Source organism: Geotrypetes seraphini, chromosome 11 (assembly GCF_902459505.1).
Source record: "Geotrypetes seraphini chromosome 11, aGeoSer1.1, whole genome shotgun sequence".
NCBI classification, from domain to species: domain Eukaryota; kingdom Metazoa; phylum Chordata; class Amphibia; order Gymnophiona; family Dermophiidae; genus Geotrypetes; species Geotrypetes seraphini.
In genome coordinates this window covers 46,680,296-46,701,946 of record NC_047094.1, presented here as the reverse complement: position 1 = coordinate 46,701,946, position 21,651 = coordinate 46,680,296, and the positions used below count along the sequence as shown (strand labels likewise).

General features: G+C 43.1%; 1 protein-coding gene across 8 annotated transcripts in view; it reads left to right on the top strand.

The window, feature by feature from the left end:
• Nucleotides 1-21,651, top strand: part of NPRL3 (NPR3 like, GATOR1 complex subunit) — a 95,356-nt gene that overhangs the window by 27,255 nt on the left and 46,450 nt on the right. For all 8 annotated transcript variants that reach the window (XM_033962842.1, XM_033962844.1, XM_033962840.1 and 5 more), the window contains 2 exons: nucleotides 4,783-4,857; nucleotides 14,236-14,389. In XM_033962842.1, the coding sequence (XP_033818733.1) occupies nucleotides 4,783-4,857; nucleotides 14,236-14,389 (229 nt within the window). The remainder of the gene's footprint in view (nucleotides 1-4,782; nucleotides 4,858-14,235; nucleotides 14,390-21,651) is intronic.

The window sequence follows — 21,651 nt, the reverse complement described above, 5'->3', positions numbered from 1 at the left end:
CTTATCATGGGAGTCTTCAAAGTATGACTCTTATTCCTTGTTCTCCATGGGAAAAAGCAAAGTTGCATACCTGTAGCAAATGTTTTGCATGGACGGCAAAATCAAACAGCCACGTCTCCCTCCCAACACTCTTGTTTGGTTACAGTAGCTAATACAGGAACTCCTGTGTAGCTTCAGAAAGCTTTTCTATAGTTTTCTAATCCTAGGGAGTCTAACTCCAACTAGAGCCATCCTGATGTCACCCATTATTTTATTTTATTTATTTATTTATTTCAATTTTCTATACCTTTCTCCCAGGAGAGCTCAGAATGATTTACATGAATTTATTCAGGTACTCAAGCATTTTTCCCTGCCTGTCCTGGTGGGCTCACAATCTATCTAATGTACCTGGGGGCAATGGAGGGATTAAGTGACTTGCCCAGGTCACAAGGAGCAGTGTGGGTTTGAACCCACAATCCCAGGGTGCTGAGGCTGTAGCTTTAACCACTGTTTGATTTTGCTTTCCACAGGAAGCGTTCATTACAGGTATGCAACTTTGTTTTATTCTAATGAATAGTGGTTACTTTTATAGACTTGCCCGGTTAGGGATTAAGTAAATAAATAAATTGACATCATGTATTAACCGTAAAAGGGTTATTAGTGCAGAGTTCACAAATATTCTTTAGTAACAGTTTTTGCTCCATTTTTCAAAGTAAAATTACACCTGCATTTTCATTTTCAAGATGAACCTCAGGTATACTATTCACATGGCTTCACACTCTTAAGTATGCAGGTAGTTTTCTATGATGGAAAAAGCATGCACACTTTATTGGAAATGCAAAGCATGTGTGTAGGTGCAAAGCCAGCTCCCTAGAAGTCTTCTCGCTGCCCATGTGGTGGCATTAGACACATATCAGGAGGACAGATTTCTAAAAGCCAATTTCTAGTATTTTATCCTTAGAAATGGTTCTCCTTCTTACGCACTATCCTTTTATTATTTTTCTTTTTTTAAAATTGTAGTATACTGTAGAGTAGACTATTACTACTCCTACTACTTATTTCTATAGCACTACTAGATGTACACAGCACTGTACACAAACATGTGAGAGACAGTTCCTGCTGAACAGAACTTACAATCTATTCACTACTACTAATGATTTCTATAGCACTACTAGACATACGCAGTGCTGTACATCAAAAACCAGAAATAAGCAATAAGGGATTAGGGCATTTCATATATTATGGTGCTTAGTTCAGGAGCCAATTGCAGAAGATGGTCCCTTTGTTAGAAAGGGTTCCATTTAGGTGGATGTGATGTCCAGGTTCTGAGCAGTGAGCAATTATGAAACTCACATTTAAATATATATATGAAACGCATTTAATTTTTTAAAAAAAAGTATATACACACACATACCGAACCATGACAGAAAATAACAGTGTTCCATTTTGTAAGATTAAGTATGAGATTTCAGATATAATCAGTTTGTTTATTTATTTATTTCATTTTACAACCTGTCCTCCCCAGGAGCCCAAAACGGGTTACAGCGATCCATTCACAATATTTTGGAGATACAGCATTAAGGGTACATTCACATTATACTGAAGGGTGGAGAAAGGGCAGAAAAGGAGCATTCACAATATATTGGAGGCAGAGCATTCAAGGGTACATTCACCAAGCACTGGGGAAGTGGAATGGAGTGAAGGTTACCGAGGTGTATTCACCTTAGGCTGGGGGCTTTAGATTTAGATTGGCACCAGTTATAGAGGTATCTTTGGATGTACTGGAGGCATATAAGGATGCATTTAAAATGTATTTGAGGCATTTGATTAGATTGCATTCAATTAGATTACATTCGTCATATACTTGAGTCAGGGTGTATAGAGGTGTCTTCACATTGTATTGGAGGCATTTGGTTGGAGTACTTTTGCCATATACCATATATACTCAAATAGAAGTTGATCCGCGTATAAGATGAGGTACCCCTTTTCCCCCCAAAAAATGTAAGAAGAAAGGTTGGCTCGAATACATGTGAATCCCACAGAGGGATGCATAATTGGGGTGAAAGCAATTTGAAAAATTTGGACATAAACCCATCTGGGCTCGGTGCCGTATAATTTTGAATGTCCTTAACTGTTATAGACACATTGAGATATGCTTTCCCCTCTAATGTGAGCTTGGGGAGACCAAAGTCTTCTAGATAATCAATGGGTGATAGTAACATAGTAGATGACGGCAGATAAAGACCCGAATGGTCCATCCAGTCTGCCCAACCTGATGCAATCTAAAAATTTGTAGTTTTTTTTTTTTTTTCTTCTTCTTCTCAGCTATTTCTGGGCAAGAATCCAAAACTCTGCCCGGTACTGTTCTTAGGTTCCAACTGCTGAAGTCTCCGTCAAAGCTCACTCCAGTCCATCTACACCCTCCCAGCCATTGAAGCCCTCCCCAGCCCATCCTCCACCAAATGGCCATATACAGACACAGACCGTTTAGGGAGTGTTTAATATTCATGTGCCCTGCTAGGATCTGTGCCTTATCCCCCTCTCTCCCCTGCCAGGCTCTGCACCCAGCCTCCCTCCCTGCCAGGCTTTCTACCCTGTCCTTTTCTGCCAGCTCGCCCCCCTCCCTCTCTGCCAGGCTCGGCACCCAGCCTCCCTCCTTGCCCTGTACCCTGTCCCCCCCTCTCCCGATGTCCTTCTTGCCTCCACCGGGCCTGCCATATGACAAGACCAGAACAGGAGGGATCCCTCCTGAACTGGCTGACTGCCAATTTTTATTACCTCCCTCCTACGTACCTTTTTGAATCCCTGATGGTCCAGAGGTGTATGGGCAGGAGCGAGCTTTTCACACTCTTGCCCCGCGCTAAGCCCCTTCCTGAACGGCTGCCTTGAGTTCTCACGGCCCAGTGGTGCGAGTCCTGTTAGAACTTGGGACGGCCATTCAGTGAGCGACTCATCGCCAGGCAGGAATGAGGAAAGGTTGCTCATGCCCGGTATACCGCTGGACCACCAGGGATTTGAAAAGGTACGTGGGTAGAATTAGGAGGGAGGTAAAAAAAAAAAAAATTGTCAGTCAGCCGGGACAAGAGAAGGGAGGGAACACTCTTGTCTTGGCCAGCCCCACCATACAGCGGAGGCCTGCAACAAGTCCGGGAAGGGAGGGTGGGTGGGCGATGATCCGAATATAAGCAGAGACCCCAATTTTTGGGCCATTTTTTTTTGTTCCAAAAATCTTGGTTTATATTAAGGTATATATGGTACTCGAGTCAAGGATTAATGGTGACAGCGGTACATTCACAGCTAAACTGGAGACCTGTTTCTATATTTATAGAGCTGTAGCAAATATCATATTTTACTATTTAGCTAAATATGAATAATGGACTTTGAGCTTTAACATAGAATCCTATAAGTGTCAGAGCAGCGTTGGAGCATTTAGTGTTCCGGACCACGGTAGAAACCTCTATCATGGCTTCATAAAAAAGGGCCTTAAACATTGCATGAATATACAACCTCATGATACATAATTAAAAACTAATCCTTAGTTCATGTTGAATAACTTTGGGAATGTGTGGTGCAGGGGTTAGAGCTACAGCCTCAGCACCCTAAGGCTGTGGGTTCAAATCCCTCGCTTCGCCTTGTGACCTTGGGCAAGTCACTTAATCCCCTCATTGCCCCAGGTACATTAAATAGAGTTTGAGCCCACCGGGACAGATAGGGAAATATGATAAAATACCTGAATGTAAACCACTTAGGATATAAGTGGTAGATAAATAATAAAATAAATAAATAATGTATTTTAAATAGAAAACTACCTTTAGAAAGATTTTTCCTAAAAAAAAAACACAAATTCTAATTTAAATAAAAAGAATTCCTTGGTTTAGTTCTATTAGGATTATGTTTATAAGGATTTAATTGTTCCCTTAATAGGGTTGTAAAAAAAAATTATTTTTTTTTTTAGATTGTAAAGTTTCCTGAATATAATCCTGTTGCTATTCAAATGTTTGTTTGATGTAATATGAAATAATGATAAAAATAAAGGGAAAAAATTTGATTTTAATTTTTAAAAAATCATTGATTTTTATCTGTCATGGTTTGGTTAACACAGATAGGGTGTGTGACCCCATGTTCAGGACCTTTTTCATCTTCTGCGATAGGGGAAAAATGCTTAGGAAGTGCTTACAGGCTCATTCCTTATAAATTCATACCCTTTATCAATAAACGTGCATTTTTTGTTAAAAACAAAACACTAGCAGGGGAGAGTCACACCTGGAACAGTTTTTTCTTATGCAGGAATCCTTAGAAGAATGATCCTGATTGTTCACCCTCTCCAAGGTGGAGAGAACGAATGGGCACTCTCTAAAGTTAAAAGGGGATAGATTCCGTACAAACGTAAGGAAGTTCTTCTTCACCCAGAGAGTGGTAGAAATCTGGAACGCTCTTCCAGAGGCTGTTATAGAGGAAAGCATCTTCCAGGGATTCAGGAAAAGGTTAGATAAGTTCCTGCTGAACCAGAACGTACGCAGGTAAGGCTAGACTCAAATAGGGCACTGGTCTTTGACCTAAGGGCCGCCACGTCAGCGGACTGCTGGGCACGATAGGCTACTGGTCAGACCCATCAGTGGCAGTTCTTATGATGTTCTTCTTTTAGCAAACTGTAAGCAGATAATGCAGCTAAAATTAGATGCTTTGTATATAGAGCAAGACCAAGCCCTTGTGGCAGAAAACAGTTGAGGGAGGATGTGAAAAATGGGGAAGAAGATTCTTCATTAAGTTTTCTATTATAACTTCAGTGCTGTTTGTTTCTAGGTATCAAAAACTGATCCATCGCCAAAGAGGGAGATGCCAACCATGATTCTCTTCAATGTTGTGTTTGCACTCCGAGTAAGTAGATTTTTATAACAGCGTCATCATCTCAAGTGTAATGTAATGTAATGTAATTTATTTCTTATATACCGCTATATCCTTTAGGTTCTAAGCGGTTTGAAGAAAATATACATTAAGATTATAAATGAGAAGTAAGAAGGTACTTAAAAAATTCCCTTACTGTCCCGAAGGCTCACAATCTAACTAAAGTACCTGGAAATTAATAAAGAAGAGAAAATAAAGATGGTTGAAAAAAGAAAAATTTTATGTGAACTTATAGGATGGAAATTAAACTGACAGTGAAGAACTGTATGAAAAATACATATGGAATGCAGTTAGAGAGGGTAGGTTACAATCTATTTATGGTATTTGTTTAATTGGAAGGTGTTAAGGTGGGTAATTTGGGGGAAGGTTATCTGAAGGTAGGTGAATCTTCTGGAGGTAAAAGAGGAGGGGTTAAAATATTTGGATGAATTTTTTGAAAAGCAGGGTTTTGATTTCTTTTCTGAATGTTTTGAGGTTGTCTGATATTGTCATAAGATTGGAGATGGAATGGTTGATTTTTGCTGCTTGTGTTGCCAGAAGGTTGTCAAACATTTTCTTGCGTTGTGTGCCTTTGAGTGCTACCTTTATTATGCTTTATTGTATGCTTAGGGCTGGTATGAAGTAGTGGTGCAGCAAAGTACTAGTCTCCTGTTTGAGCAGTAAGCAGAGCTGAACCCAATGATTAAGAATTAAAATGCAGGATGCTATGGGTGCTGTGATGATATTAAGGACTCCTTTTACAAAGACATGGTAGTGAGTCCTGCTTGGTAGATACGACGAACTCCATAGAAATTGAATGGGCTTCATTGCTATTCTCCGTGCTGAGCATAGTTACTGCAGATTTGTAAAAGAGACCCTAAACATTCTGCTTATGACTTTCATAGTTCCCAAAGCAGATTATAGACAAGGCTATCCTCAGCTCTGGATCAGAATATCTAGCCCAGGTTGCTGGCAATTAGTTTGTGATAGTCTGTTCAGAAATGGTTTCTCTCTAGGACATCCCAAAAATTTTTAGAACCAGAAAACCTCAATATGAAGCTGGGAACACTTAGGGCCTGTTTTACAAAACTGCGCTACCGGCTGCTGCGCGGTAATGGCCCCGAAGCCCATAGAGATTTAAAGGGCTTTGGGGCTGTTGCCGTGTGGCTTTGTAAAACAGGCCCTTAGAAACACATATTTTAATGTTTGATTTGATTGCATATTTATATCCCACATTTTCCAAAATATAATGGACAAAAGTTAAGGCATCTCATACAGAGCAATTAAAACATATTCATCCTAATTTACCAATAGAAATCAATAATCTCCATTGGGCAATACTATCCTCCTTCCTCTTTTTCTTAAACCCTTCAATATCCAGATAATCTAATCCTGACTTTAGAAGTTGCTTATGTATTTAGGATCCTGCAGAAGGTTAGATAAAATTCTACAAGCATGACATGGAAATAGAACAATCTGATTATGTTAACATCATTTATGACATTTTTATGAGAGGTAATTGGATCCTTTTATCTCGGGACAGTCTCAGTCATAAGAAAGCCTTGTGGATCAAACACCTGAGGCCTGATTTATTAAGGCCTTGCTCCATCGACATAGGATAGGAGAAGAACCTTAGGGAATTAGGTCCTTAGACCCCTGTTTACCAAGGTGTGGAAAGGCACCATGGTTAACATGCAGTAATTGCCAAAATTAGCAAACTTTAACTGTTAGGATTATTTTCAACACTCCTGAGAGGGCAGTTAAGGCAAGGAAAGGTAGATAGCAAATATTAAGGCGGTAATTCTGTGCCATAGCTGCTAACATTTACTTGCTGATTGTGTGCATAAATGATTAGAGTTCAAGCATATATGCGCCTATACTGTAAATGCATATACATACATATGTAGCATGTATTTTACAGGTAGATGAACCGTGGAGAGGATGAGTAGCTTAATGGTTAGTGCAGTGGGCTTAGAACCAGCATGCTCCAATGACCCTTACCCCTCTCTGTTACGTATCCCATTTGAACTTGATTTGCTCCAATTACATTGCAAGAAGAGGAGATGGAATGAGACTGCACATAGGGCTGCATTCGCCTCCTTCACCTTTTCAGCTGGCCTTGGCCTAACTGTTCAGTTGAACAGCGTTGGTGTCCATACAGCCATACAGTTCAAATGAACAGTAATATCTAGTCTGGAAGTGTAGGAGGTTGTGGCCCAGTGTGTTGCCATGCACCACTATCACTTCTTGCTGCTCAGTCTCTAGGGAAAGGGCAGAGGAACTGAGGGCACCAGTGACGGTGGTGGTTGTGTGGAATTCTGTGCAAATTCTTCATTGCGCAGTTGTACAGAATTCCCCAGGAGTAAATAATGGGATATATGGAACTTTTTGCAGCCTTGTTTTTCAACATTAACCAACTGTGCTAAAATGCTGTTTTACTGTTTTAGGTGCTAAAATAACTCCAGCAATAAATGCTTAATGCAGTATATTTGATTTATTTAATTGGATTTAGCTCAGACCATTTCATTGCACCTGTAGGCATGTTAGATTCAGGTATAGTGGGTATTTCCTTGTCCCCAGAAGAATTACAGTCTAAGCTTGTACCTAAGGATTAAGTGACTTGCTATTACAAGGAGTTAAGAGTATGATTTGAACCTGGCTTTCCTGGTTTTAACCGTTAGGCTATCCTCCACTCCAGCTTAATTCCAATCAATTTGATTCACCAGCATACAGGGTTTAATTTTCAAAAAAAAATGTTCTGGTTTATCAAGGATAGCTATCCACTTACAAAAAATAAATGAATAGTGACCACAATCCCTAGAATATAATGTAGCTGATAATCGGAATCTTCTGTAGGTGAGGCCTGGCCACTGAGAATATTAGACATCTGTTAACCTCAGAATTTTCTGGTCAAAATTTAAGGCTCTGATTGAAGCTGACCTGTGATCTCGGACACATTGCTAGACTGAGAAAGCAGCTCAGAAAGTGCAGTCTTTGTGATAGGCACTGGCAGCTTAGAAAAAGTGTTATGCAGAAGGCAAAAAGAAGTTGGCAAGCACTAACTCCAAAAATACCAAGTCAATCAGCATTTTTAATAAAACAATTTTGATTTGGTTTTTTAACACTTCTATCAAATCCCTTTACATCAGTGGTCTCAAACTCGAACCCTTTGCAGGGCCACATTTTGGATTTGTTGGGTACTTGGAGGGCCTCAGAAAAAATAGTTAATGTCTTATTAAAGAAATAACAATTTTGCATGAGGTAAAACTTTTTATATAAAGCTTATAAATCTTTCCTTTTGGCTAAGTTTTAATAATAATATTGTAATTTATAGCTAAAGAGACATATGATTAACAAACTGTTTTATTTTACTTTTGTGATTATGATAAACATACCGAGGGCCTCAAAATAGTACCTGGCGGGCCACATGTGGCCCCCGGGCCACGAGTTTGAGACCACTGCTTTACATGCTTTTGTACCTTTTTTTTTTTTTTAACCCTGCACCATTGAGAAGGAACCCATTAGTTAAAAACAACAACCCAGTAAGCTTCACCAGAAGGTGATACAATAAAATTACTGACATTGTTTTGAGACTTTGAACACTATTAATCCTTTCAAATATCAAAATATTAAGAAAAACGAACAGCATACAAAATGTATTTTTTTGTTTAGTGGAAAACCTGGGTAGGGTGTATTCACCAGCTGTGAGTGAAGGAAAGAAGGGGACAGGGTGGTGACTCTTGAAACTGTAATCTGCTTTCACCCTGCTGTATTTTCTGTAGCAGTAGAGTACCATGACTCATCAGTAATGGAAGGCACAAGAAATGCTGTGTAATAGTTGGCTTTTTAGGATAGGGTGTTTTATCTGCTAGTTTAGCTTTATCACCTGAGAGGAACCTTTCTGCTTTCTGCCATGCCTTCAGTATTGCATGACTCATTAGAAATATGCTCCTCAAAAGTGCTGGGTCATGGTTTGCTACATCGGGCAGATCCATTTATCTGCTGATTCAACCTTTAAGCTCATGTACCCTGTCAAAATCTGTTAAGAAATGCAGTGTCAGTGTTTGCTGCTCCCTTTCCCTCTCTCTTGGAATTAGAGTCATTGGCAAATCTGGATAGGTTTGATAGTTATATGTTACAGCTTTCTAAAAAAAAAAAAAAAAAAACAAAGTTCTAGTGTTCAACCATTTTTATAAGTGAAATGAATTCTTGTTTATTTATAAAATAAAATTCAGTATTCTGCCCTCTATAAAAATGGCAACCTTCTTTAGTAGGCCTTGATTAAGGCTGTTCATCTGTTTATTGTCAGAGGCACTAAATAGACTCAAATTTGATTTAGATATGGAGGGCTTATGGTGCTAAAATATAGGGATATTCTCTTTTTAAATGAGGGGATGTTTTGGGGCATTTCAGGCCTGATTCTAAAAATACTGCCCAAAGTTAGGCGGCAGATGCCGCCTAAATTAACTGTTTTTAATTGGCTGTACTGATTTAAAAACCAATTAAAACTCAATAAAAAAAAAATAGAGGCACCTCCAAAAAAAGCTGCTGTTATCCTTCCTACGGAGGCATCTTATGTCTAATGCCACTGTAGGCATAGTTAACGCTGGAAGCGGCATTAAGTGTCATCAGATGCCTCTGTAGGTGCGATTCTTGTGAAAGGTAGTAGGCGCTGGAAATGTAGGCATTTAAAACCCTGGCCTACATTTCCAGCACCTACGTTTCGCAGATGGCACCGTTGCGTGACTGACACGCGATCAGCAGCTGTTTTTTAGGCGGCCACTGATAACAGCGCTGTTTACAGAATCCGAGCCTTCAGGAAAAGGGGCAAGGTTCGAAAACCTTATACATACACATTAGACCAGGGGTCTCAAAGTCCCTCCTTGAGGGCCGCAATCCAGTTGGGTTTTCAGGATTTCCCCAATGAATATGCATGAGATCTGTGTGCATGCACTGCTTTCAATGCATATTCATTGAGGAAATCCTGAAAACCTGACTGGATCGCGGCCCTCAAGGAGGGACTTTGAGATCCCTGCATTAGACTAAAACTGTTCTCTCTCTTTCAGCAGGCCATTGCAGAGCTGCTCAGGCAACATCGGGTCATGGGTTTCTGGTGGGCTGTGCAGGGGGCTAATTTAATTAGTTCCATGGTGCTTAGAACTAGTTTCCAAACCTACAAGTTTTTCCAATTTCCAAGTTTATTTCATATTTGATTCACCACCCATCAACACAGCCATGGCTCACAACCTAGTTACACTAAGGGCTCCTTTTACAAAGGTGCACTAGTGTTTTTAGAGCACGCACCGGATTAGCACGCGCTACCCGAAAAACTACCGCCTGCTCAAAAGAAGGCGGTAGCGGCTAGCACACGCAGCATTTTAGCGCGCACTATTCCGCGCGTTAAGGCCCTAACACACCTTTGTAAAAGGAGCCCTAAGTATTTTCCCTATCTATTGTGCTGGGCTCATACTCTAACTCTAGTATTTGGGGCAATGGAGGGTTAAGTGACTTGCCTAGGATCACAAGGAGTGGTATTGGGATTGAGCCGCAACCTCAGGGTGCTGAGGCAGCAGATCTAACCACTAGTCCTCAAGCAAAAGGATGGGGGATATTGGATGACTTGGAAGGCTCTGGAACCTAGTTGTAATCCTCCATCTCTAAATCTCTGCTTAAAAGTTTGGCTCGGGTTAAAATCATTGGTTATAAAGCCATTCGGTGATTCATGTAAAATGAGTTAGTAACATAGTAACATAGTAGATGACGGCAGATAAAGACCCGAATGGTCCATCCAGTCTGCCCAACCTGATTCAATTTAAATTTTTTTTTTTTTTTTCTTCTTAGCTATTTCTGGGCGAGAATCCAAAGCTTTACCCGGTACTGTGCTTGGGTTCCAACTGCCGAAATCTCTGTTAAGACTTACTCCAGCCCATCTACACCCTCCCAGCCATTGAAGCCCTCCCCTGCCCATCCTCCTCCAAACGGCCATGCACAGACACAGACCGTACAAGTCTGCCCAGTAACTGGCCTAGTTCAATCTTTAATCTTATTTTCTGATTCTAAATCTTCTGTGTTCATCCCACGCTTCTTTGAACTCAGTCACAGTTTTACTCTCCACCACCTGGTAGTCTCCTAGCAATTTTCTCCATGTCTAGTGTGGCTGTGGCTCAGCAAAATGACCAAATGTCTCACTGGTCTGACAAATGGGCATGTTAGCAAAGGAGGTTAAAAGGGAGTGCACCATTGCTGGTGCATAGCTGTCCATTTTGGAGGGGAAAGAAAAAATTTTTCTCCTAAAATCTTTATTTATTTCATTTTCTATCCCATTGTCTCCAAAGAGCTCAGAATGGGTTACAAGTTAAACATACATAGTATTCAGTTAAGAGGTTACGATTTGCATTGGATTTGCCATAATTTCAGTACAAGTTGAATTACAAGTTATTCTAACTTAACACATACTAGGGTCTAATACCAATACACTTCTCCCTCCGTATTCGCTGTGATAGGGGATTAACAGAACCACAAATACAGAAAAACCGCAAATAACTTTTTCATATGTTGTTCGCTGTTTTCTATTAAAAACCATCCTGAATATGGTGAAACTGTGAATAATATGGCGGGAGACCTGGCCTGTTCCTGAAGGAGAGGCAAAACACGGTGAAGAAAGTGCTGGGAATCAGCGATTTTTCTCTGGAAACACTTGGAATCGGTGCTTTCTCTATGCAAGCTGATGTAATTTGGGGGGGGAGGAGCCAGCAAGCTAAAATCCGTGAATAACTGAAACTGCGATTCCTGAAACACGAATACAGAGGGAGAAGTGTATACTTAATATACAATTTACCATTACAGTTTGCCATAGTTATCCTTACAGTGCAGGTTTTCCAGTACAAGTTTTATCCTAATTGATACACAGACAAGTTTACAAGTTGGATTTGTCATAGTAACAGTACAAGTATGTACAATATAAGTTTCCTTACGTGACACATACCAGGTTCTGGTACCAATATTCATTTCTTTATGATTCATCGGTCAAGAACAGGGGTCCTCTACAGGTTGAGGATGATTCGATCATTTGTCCCCCCTCCTTGATAAATTCTCCCTTAATACACTAGTTCATTCCCTAGTAATATCAAAACTAGATTATTGTAATTCTTTATTAAAAGGGGCATATCTAAAAGACATAAGGCGTCTTCAACTTATACAAAACACAGCAATAAAGATAATTTCAGGTTCAAAAAAATTCGACCATGTCACACCTTTGCTGCAAAAAGCTCACTGGTTGCCTATAACATATAGGATTACATATAAAATAGCTCTTCTAGTGTTCAAGACAATAAAGACCAACACACCGGCATTTATAGATAGGCTTCTGATTCCACATAGTTCATCAAGAGTTCTTAGATCATCCTCACAGTTTACCCTTAACGTTCCCTCCTTGAAAATTATCGGAACACGCCGTGCTTCTATTTTTTCTGTAACAGCTCCAATGACTTGGAATTCTCTTCCTTTATACATAAGACTCGAACAAGATTTGCAGAAATTTAAGAGTAGCTTAAAGTGCCTTCTTTTTAAAGAAGCCTTTAACTGAAAAAACAAAGTTCATTCAAGAGGTAATACTTTATGATTTCTACCATCTCCAAAACAAGATTTCTAATAGCTCTCTCATTCGATCCCACTTCTGCCACTAATCCTCTTCCTCCTACCCTCCTAATGTACTTCCCTTTTATGTACTTTTTCTTCAAAAATTGTATTTCCTCCCCTCTTTCCTATTGTTTCCCGTGGTTTTAAAAGCAATTACCCTTGTAGGTCTGATTAATATATTATGTATAAGTGATTTCTTTAAAATCATATTTTTATCTTTTATACAACGCTTTGTAATTTGGAAAAGCATTTAATCAAATAATATGAATAAACTTGAAACTTGTTAGGTGAAGAGCTATGTTTTTATTGCTTTCCTAAAGTTGAGGAGTCCTTCAAGTGATCTGATCTCCGGGGGGCAGTTGATTTCAGTGGCTCGGGATGAAGTGGGAGTAGGAACATTGTTTACCTTCACATGGTGACCTCATTATATAAATTCTGTGCTGAATCTGAGCATGGTGACACTTCAGTTAAAAATATCGTTGGAAAAAAAAAAGAAGAAATATTAGCTGTACATCGCCCAGGATAAAAAGGTTCCCATCCTGATGCACTAGGGCTAGAGATGGTGGTAGTGATAGTGTAGATATTGCAGACAATACCCCAGCTGCATTTAAAGGACGTGGTGAACTTGTTCATGAACCCACTGCAGCAGGAGATAAGCCATAGAACTCAATGAAAGAGTCGAGCAGATTAAGTACAATTAAGTTGACTCCTACAGATACTATGGGCTTCTTTTACCAAGGTGCGCTAGCGTTTTTAGCGCACGCACCGGATTACTGTGCGCTAGCCGAAAAACGACCACCTGCTAAAGAGGAGGCGGTAGCAGCTAGCGTGCGGGGCATTTTAACGTGCACTATTCCACGCGTTAAGGCCCTAACACACCTTCATAAAAGGAGCCCTATAATCCATTTAGAATGTTAGATAGTGTGGCATAAAAAAAAAACCCAAATGAAAATAAAATAATGAACCTTTGTACTACAGACCCTATATTTTTAACTTTAATTCTTCTATACCGCCACAATCTTGTGACTTCTAGGCGGTTTACAATCAAGAGAGCTGGACATTCAGCGAAATACAATAAGCAGATATTCAGGGAAATATAGAGAGCAGAGACCTTAAGAGACAATAGTATAGAAATACAATTTGCTGAGCAAAAATATAAGATGTACATTTTAGTAGGTAATGTCCAACAAGACCTGTTGGGAATAAATAGCAACGTAAAATTACGATAAGATAAAGATAACAGATTATATATATAACAGTGCCGTAAATTAAATCAAGAGGGTATGAAACAAGATTCCAACAAAAACTGGAGGAAAGAGACTTATTACCCCAAGTCTCACTGTTCTGAAGAATGAATTGGCATGCGAGCAAAGCCTCGTGGGGAAGTTTGTGCTGCCTCTACCTGTGCTACACCTCTGCTGCGGATCAAAGGAGGACTGTGGTTTTCTGCTTCGTTGATTCAGCACCCTTTATTAGGAGAATAAAAAGCTAGCCTTACCTTTCAAATCATTTTCTCTTTTGCAGGCTCTGTAGTACTGTGTTTTCTAGTACTTCACTACTTTTGAGATTGTGAAATGAGAACGATTCTGCATTGGCTTCCAATATGTTTTTTAACCTTTGATGCCCTTATCGTTGCAGTGAATGGACGACGAAAGAACTGACTCTGCCATTTATCACATACTACTGTATAGCTCTGGAAACTGATTTTATAAAATGTTTCCTTTTTATCCGTAGGCTAATGCAGATGCATCAGTGATAAACTGCTTGCACAACCTGTCGCGCCGTATTGCGATAGTCCTACAGCATGAGGAGCGTCGCTGCCAGTATCTGACCAGAGAAGCCACACTCATTCTAGCCATCCAGGATGAAGTCACAGCAATGGCGGAAAGTCAGTGGTGTCTCTTACTTGTTGTTTTTATTATCCTCCTATGTTATGCCAGGGGCATCAACTATCTAAGAACTGCAGCAGAAGACACCTGTAAAGTGTAATCCGTCACTGTTTGGTTAGGTCAGGAGATATTTGACTGCCAGTTTGAGTATTGGAATTTTACCCCCTCCCCTCCCCCCTTTTACAAAACTGTGATGGCGGTTTTTAGTTCAGGCAAGCGCGCTGAATGCTCTGCGCTGTTTCCAACGCTCATAGGAACTCTGAGTGTCAGGAGCAGCACAGAGCATTCAGCGCTCCAGCCTATGCTAAAAGCCGCTATTACAGTTTGTAAAAGGGGGGGAGGGAGTTATTTATTTATTGGGATTTATTAAGTGCCTTTTCATAAAGAGAGTCACCTGACGTTGTTTACAATACATTGATTAGTAACATTAGTAACGTTGTGCGATCCTGCTTCTACAAACTCCAGTTAATCGGATCAATTTCAAAATTTTTGGAATCAAAATCCCTAAATATTTTAATTCACTCACTTGTAATTTCAAAACTAGATTATTGCAATTCAATGTTAAAAGGAGTTATTCAAAAAAGAAATAAGGCGCCTTCAAATAATTCAAAACGCAGCAACAAAAATAATAGCAAATGCCAAAAAATACGATCATGTTTCTCCCCTTTTGAAAAAAGGCACATTGGCTCCCTGTTGTACATAGAATCGCCTACAAGGAGAGTCTGCTGGTACATAAAACGATAAATGCAAAAACTCCAGAATTCATTCATAATTTATTAATTCCATATACCCCACTGCGTGCGCTCCGATCTACAAATCAGCACTTATTAACTATCCCTTCGCTAAAAATTATTGGTATTAGACGATTGGAAATCTCCTCTGTTACAGGTCCTCAACTGTGGACTGCCCTGCCACCCGAATTAAGAGAAGAAAAAATACTAGATCATTTCAAAGGGAAACTTAAAAGCCATCTCGTCAAAGATGCCTTCTCAATGTAACTTTGTACCTGAACATTAATCTCCAGGAGAGTTAAAAAGTCATTCTTAGTTCTTCTTAAACCAACCCACCCTTTTGTTGTTTACCTGGAATGTTTTCTTTTAGCTTTTGTAGTTCCTCCCTGCCAACCCCAGTGTCTCAGTATGTCAAATAATCCCCAAAAATATGTTTATGTATTTTAACATTGTATAATTTTTTTGTTTTTGTAATTCGCCTAGAAACCTAGGAATAGGCGATTATATCAAATTTTAATAAAACTATAAACTATGGGCTCCTTTTACGAAGCCGCTTTAGCGGCATTATCGCACGCACCTTTTTAGCGTGCGCTGACCACTGTGCTAGCCGAAAAACTACCGCCTGCTCAAGAGGAGGCGGTAGCGGCTTGCGCGGCCGGCAAATTAGCGCGTGCTATTACGCGCGTTAAATCGCTAACGCGGCTTCGTAAAAGGAGCCCTATGACGTATTTTCCCTGCCTGTCTTGGCAGGCTCACAATCTAACTATGGTACCTTTACTAGAATAAAAACCTAGCTTTACCATTTTCTCTTTTGAAAGCTGTGTGGCAGTGTTTTCTAGTACTTTGCTACTAGCCTGTCATATTAATGCAGGACTTTTCAGGTTTCTCGTGATGAGGCACATAAACCCTGCTGCCCACCTGGATTTCAGTTCTGTAGTCTCATAATACCGGAAGGAAGGAAGCCTGTAACTTGTCTGACAGAAGACTCTCCTAACTAGGTTTCTCATGTAGCTATCCTCGGAAACAATTCCCAGAGTGAGGATAATGTCTTCAGAAACATGTGGAAGACAGTTTTTAGAGGGGTTTAGGTGATTTTCTGTTTGTGAAAATTGCTGTGGGTAGTACTAGTAAATAGAGGTCTCTAGTTTTATAACTGGATTTATTAACCACTTTCTAGTTAGGCATTCAGGGGCATTGTTGGATCAGGGAGCCAATTCCAAGCAGCAATCTATGAATAGCCTTTAGAGCCACTGCCACATAAGTTTGACTGTTTCAATTGAAGACTCTTACAGGTCCTTTTAAAGAGGTGCACGGCCAAGCAGTGCACGCTAAATGCTAAGCTGCTTATTCTATTCCTATGGGATGTTTGGCATGCGCTGCTTGACGACACACCTTTGTAAAAGGACCCGTAAATTAGGTGAGGTTGCCAGGAACCACAAGAAGCTGCCATGGGATTTGAACCTGAGATCTCCAATTCCCAGCCCTGTGCTCTGTCCATTAGGCTTCTCCTCCTCCTTTGGGTATTTTATACTGGCGTATAATTTACCTAATTTTTAGAAATCAACCTAAGGTATGTTCCTGGGTACTTTTGCACCCATGTACTTGTGCAGATTTCCCTCAGAGGCTAAAATCAGGATAATTGTTTCACATTTTCTATTAATGACTTGCAGTAATACAGAATGTTATTTGTCATTTGTATTTCTGCTGTATATATATTCTCAAATCATGTTTTTGTGTACTTGTGAGCTTGAGCAGCAGTAAGTGACATTCCTGCCTAAGATCCTTTATTATCCCAGGACAAGCAGGCAGCATATTCTTAACGCATGGGTGATGTCACCGACGGAGCCCCGGTACGGACACTTTTAACTAGAAAGTTCTAGATGGCCGCACCGCGCATGCGCGAGTGCCTTCCCGCCCGACGGAGGAGAGCGTGGTCCCCAGTTTCTTCGTTTCCGCGGAGCGAAGAAGACGCATGTGCTTTCAATGGCTGTTGAAATCTCGGTTTTTGCCTTCCCGCTCGCGCTATTTTATTCCTTTTTTTGTTCCTTTTCCTTTGGATTTCGTTTTTCGTTCTAACTTGCAAAAAAACAAAACAAAAAACTTTGTTTTTTCTTTATTTTTCGGGCTGGCCCCGGCGGGGCCTGTTGCCACCATACAGGCCTCCGGTTTTGATTTTGCGGAGGCCGTGTTCCCCTTCATGCCCCCTCAGCCGGACTTTAAGAAGTGCCAGCGGTGTGCACGCCCGATATCTCTCACTGACCCGCACAATTGGTGCCTACAGTGTCTGGGTCCAGAGCATCGGGCTGACACCTGCACCCGCTGTGCTACTCTTAAAAAACGTACTTTGAAAAATAGACAGATCCAACAGAATATCCTTTTCGGTACCGGATCTGCCATGGAATTGGCCGCGCCGTCAACGGCGCCGCAAAAGTCAGCACCAACTACTTCGCCGCCTGATCCTTCCTCGGGGTCGCTGGCAACAGGTAAGCCGGCTAAGAAGCCTTCCACTTCCCTTGAGCGCCCTCCTGCCACACCGGCGACGCCGGTCCTCCCGGCATCACGCCGACCCCGCAAACGCTCCGCCCCGATTTCGGTGAGTGCCTCGTCATCGGCATCCTCATCGCCGGGGCATGGAGCGGCACCTATGGTACCGACAAAGAAAAAAGCGGTACCGGTGCCCCCTCTGGACGACCGCATTGCGGCCATACTCCAAAGCCAATTGCAAGAGCAACTGCAACAACAACTCCAGCACTTGTTGCCTGCAATTTTGGCCCCTCTCCTTCCGGTACCAGACCGGCCCGAGCATCGCACCATACCACCGGTGTCGACACCATCGGCACCGTTGAACACCTCCATGCCGGTACTCGCGGCTGAACCACTTAATCCTCCAGCACAAACACGCTCTGATGCCGACCCTCCCCGACATCGAGACCGACACCAGTCCCCCCGAGACCAGGACCGGCATCGATCTTCCTCCCCCGGTACCGTCTCGATGCGCTCTGGCAAATCTCTCTCTAAGACTCGCCACACTGAGCCGTCCGCACCACCGTCCCGTCCTGCGCACACCGACGTCAGGGACCCGGACTTCTATATGAAGCATTTGGTGCAACAACTCTCCTCCTTACAAAAGTACCTCCCTGAGCGTAAAATCCCGGTTTTTCAACAACAAATCTCCAGTTTGCTCCAACTCCGGAAATTTATGGTGTGATCCATTTATGACTCTTTTGAGCTGACCTCTCGAGCATCTGCCATGGCTGTTGCCATGAGGCGCTTGGCCTGGCTGAGAGTTTCTGACCTCGACATTAATCACCAAGACCGCCTGGCTAACGCACCTTGTCTTGGTGATGAACTATTCGGGGAGTCCCTGGACTCAACTACCCAGAAACTTTCAGCACACGAGACCAGGTGGGATACCCTAATCAAACCTAAAAAGAAGACTCCACCTGCTCGCCCCTACAAACAGCAGTCTTCCTACCAACGCAGGTTCTCGGCCAGACCTCTCAACCCGCCTCAGCAACAACAGCCTCGCCGGCCTTGTCAGCAGCACCAAACTCAGGCACGATTACAGACTCACCAACCTGCCAAGCCTCCCCCACAGTCAAAACCATCTCAGCCCTTTTGACTCTTTTCTCCAGGGCATAGCCAGTCTCCCGCCATCATTGCCTCTTCCTCAGCCGATAGGAGGCCGCCTTCAACTCTTCCTCAACCGTTGGGAGGTCATTACATCAGACCTGTGGGTCCTCAACATCATTCGCCACGGCTACTCTCTCAACTTCCAGACTCTTCCACCAGACAATCCTCCCATAGAGTCTGTTTCTCACTCCTCTCAACCCCCCCTCCTCCTGAGGGAGGTCCAATCCCTTCTTCTTCTCAATGCCATCGAAGAGGTACCCCCAGACCAAAGGGGTCTGGGTTTCTACTCCCGCTACTTCCTGGTTCCCAAGAAGACAGGAGACCTCCGTCCCATCCTCGATCTTCAGAACCTCAACAAGTGTCTGGTCAAGGAAAAATTCAGGATGCTCTCCCTTGCCACGCTTTACCCTCTTCTCTCTCATCACGACTGGCTATGTTCCCTAGACCTCAAAGAGGCCTACACTCACATTCCGATCCATCTGACTTCACGTCGCTACCTCCGATTTCAGGTACAGCACCACCACTATCAGTACAAAGTGCTACCCTTTGGCCTCGCATCATCGCCCAGGGTGTTCACCAAGTGCCTTATTGTGGTGGCGGCCTTCCTCAGGTCTCACAACCTCCAGGTGTTCCCATACTTGGACGATTGGTTGGTGAAAGCTCCTACGTCTCCGCTTGTGCTACAAGCCACTCAACACACCATCTCTTTCCTCCATCTCCTGGGGTTTGAGATCAACTACCCCAAGTCACATCTCCTTCCCACACAGTGACTTCAGTTCATTGGTGCCGTCCTCGACACCACTCTGATGAGGGCGTTTCTCCCCTCAGACCGCCAACGAACCCTGCTCCATCTCTGCCGTCAGGTGCTCCTTTGTCGCTCTATTCCTGCTCGGAAAATGATGGTCCTCCTGGGTCACATGGCCTCGACAGTCCATGTGCTTCCTCTGGCACGACTCCACCTCAGGACACCTCAATGGACTCTAGCCAACCAATGGTCACAGACCATGGATCCTCTTTCTCATCCCATCTCTGTGACATCGTCTCTTCAGCAATCTCTTCAATGGTGGTTGAACTCCTCAAATCTTTCCAGGGGTCTACTCTTTCATCTACCCCCTCATTCCATGATCATAACCACAGATGCCTCCCCCTATGCATGGGGAGCTCACATGGGAGATCTTCGCACCCAGGGACTCTGGATCCCTCAGGAGCGTCAACATCACATCAACTTCCTGGAACTCAGGGCCATGTTCTATGCTCTCAAGGCCTTCCAGCACCTTCTCTATCCTCAGGTTCTTCTCCTGTGCACAGACAACCAAGTCGCCATGTACTACATAAACAAGCAAGGCGGCACCGGATCTCCCCTCCTCTGTCAGGAGGCCATCCGCATCTGGACCTGGGCTACGGCCCGCAGTCTCTTCCTCAAGGCCGTCTATATCCAGGGCGAACAGAACTCCCTGGCTGACAACCTCAGCCGCATCCTTCAACCTCACGAGTGGACCTTGGATCCTCCCACACTCCACTCCATCTTTGCTCTCTGGGGCACTCCTCAGGTGGACCTCTTTGCAGCTCCTCACAACCATCAGCTCCAGACTCTACTCTCCTCATCGTCTGACCCCGGATGCATTCCTGCTCGACTGGACGGATCGGTTCCTCTGTGCCTTTCCTCCACTGCCTCTAATGTTGCGGACGCTATTCAAACTCCGCAGGGACAGAGCCACCATGATTCTCATCGCTCCTCGGTGGCCTCGCCAACACTGGTTCTCCCTCCTGCTCCAGCTCAGCTCCAGGGAGCCCATTCCTCTTCCTGTGTTTCCTACTCTACTTACGCAGCAGCATCAGTCTCTACTTCATCCCAACCTGTCATCGCTCCACCTGACAGCTTGGTTTCTCTCGGGCTGACCTCTACAGAGAATCTGTCTCAGCCTGTCCGTCGCATTTTGGATGCCTCCAGGAAACCGGCCACCCTCCAATGTTACCATCAGAAGTGGACCAGGTTCTCCTCTTGGTGTCTCCTGCATCACCACGACCCCACCTCGTTGGCGGTGGAAACTGTACTGGACTATTTGCTCTCTCTGTCCGACGCTGGCCTCAAGTCTACCTCAATCAGAGTCCACCTCAGTGCCATCACTGCGTTTCATGAGCCTATCCTCGGAAAACCTCTCACGGCTCATCCACTGGTTTCCCGGTTCATGAGAGGCCTCTTCAATGTCAAACCACCTCTGAAGCCTCCTCCAGTCGTCTGGGACCTGAATGTGGTTTTATCAGCCCTCATGAAACCTCCATTTGAGCCTCTTGCCACTACTTCACTCAAATTTCTGACGTGGAAGGTGCTTTTCCTCATTGCCATCACCTCTGCCAGGAGGGTTAGTGAGCTGCATGCACTGGTGGCCGACCCACCTTTTACTATTTTTCACCATGACAAGGTGGTTCTGCGTACCCACCCTAAATTCCTTCCCAAGGAGGTCTCGGACTTCCACCTCAACCAGTCCATTGTATTGCCTGTCTTTTTCCCTAAACCCCATGCTCATCCTGGGGAACAGGCGTTACACATGCTAGACTGTAAGCGGGCCCTGGCATACTACCTGGACCGTACCAGGGCTCACCGCTCTTCACCTCAACTCTTTTTGTCCTTTGACCCCAACCGTCTGGGGCACCCTGTTTCTAAACGGACGCTTTCTAACTGGCTTGCTGCTTGCATTGCGTTCTGTTATGCTCGGGCCGGTCTCTCACTGGAAGGTGCTGTCACGGCCCACAGGGTCTGAGCTATGGCTGCTTCTGTGGCTTTCCTCCGTTCCACGCCCATCGAGGAAATCTGCAAGGCTGCCACTTGGTCCTCGGTTCACACGTTCACTACTCACTATTGTCTGGATGCCTTCTCCAGACGGGATGGACACTTC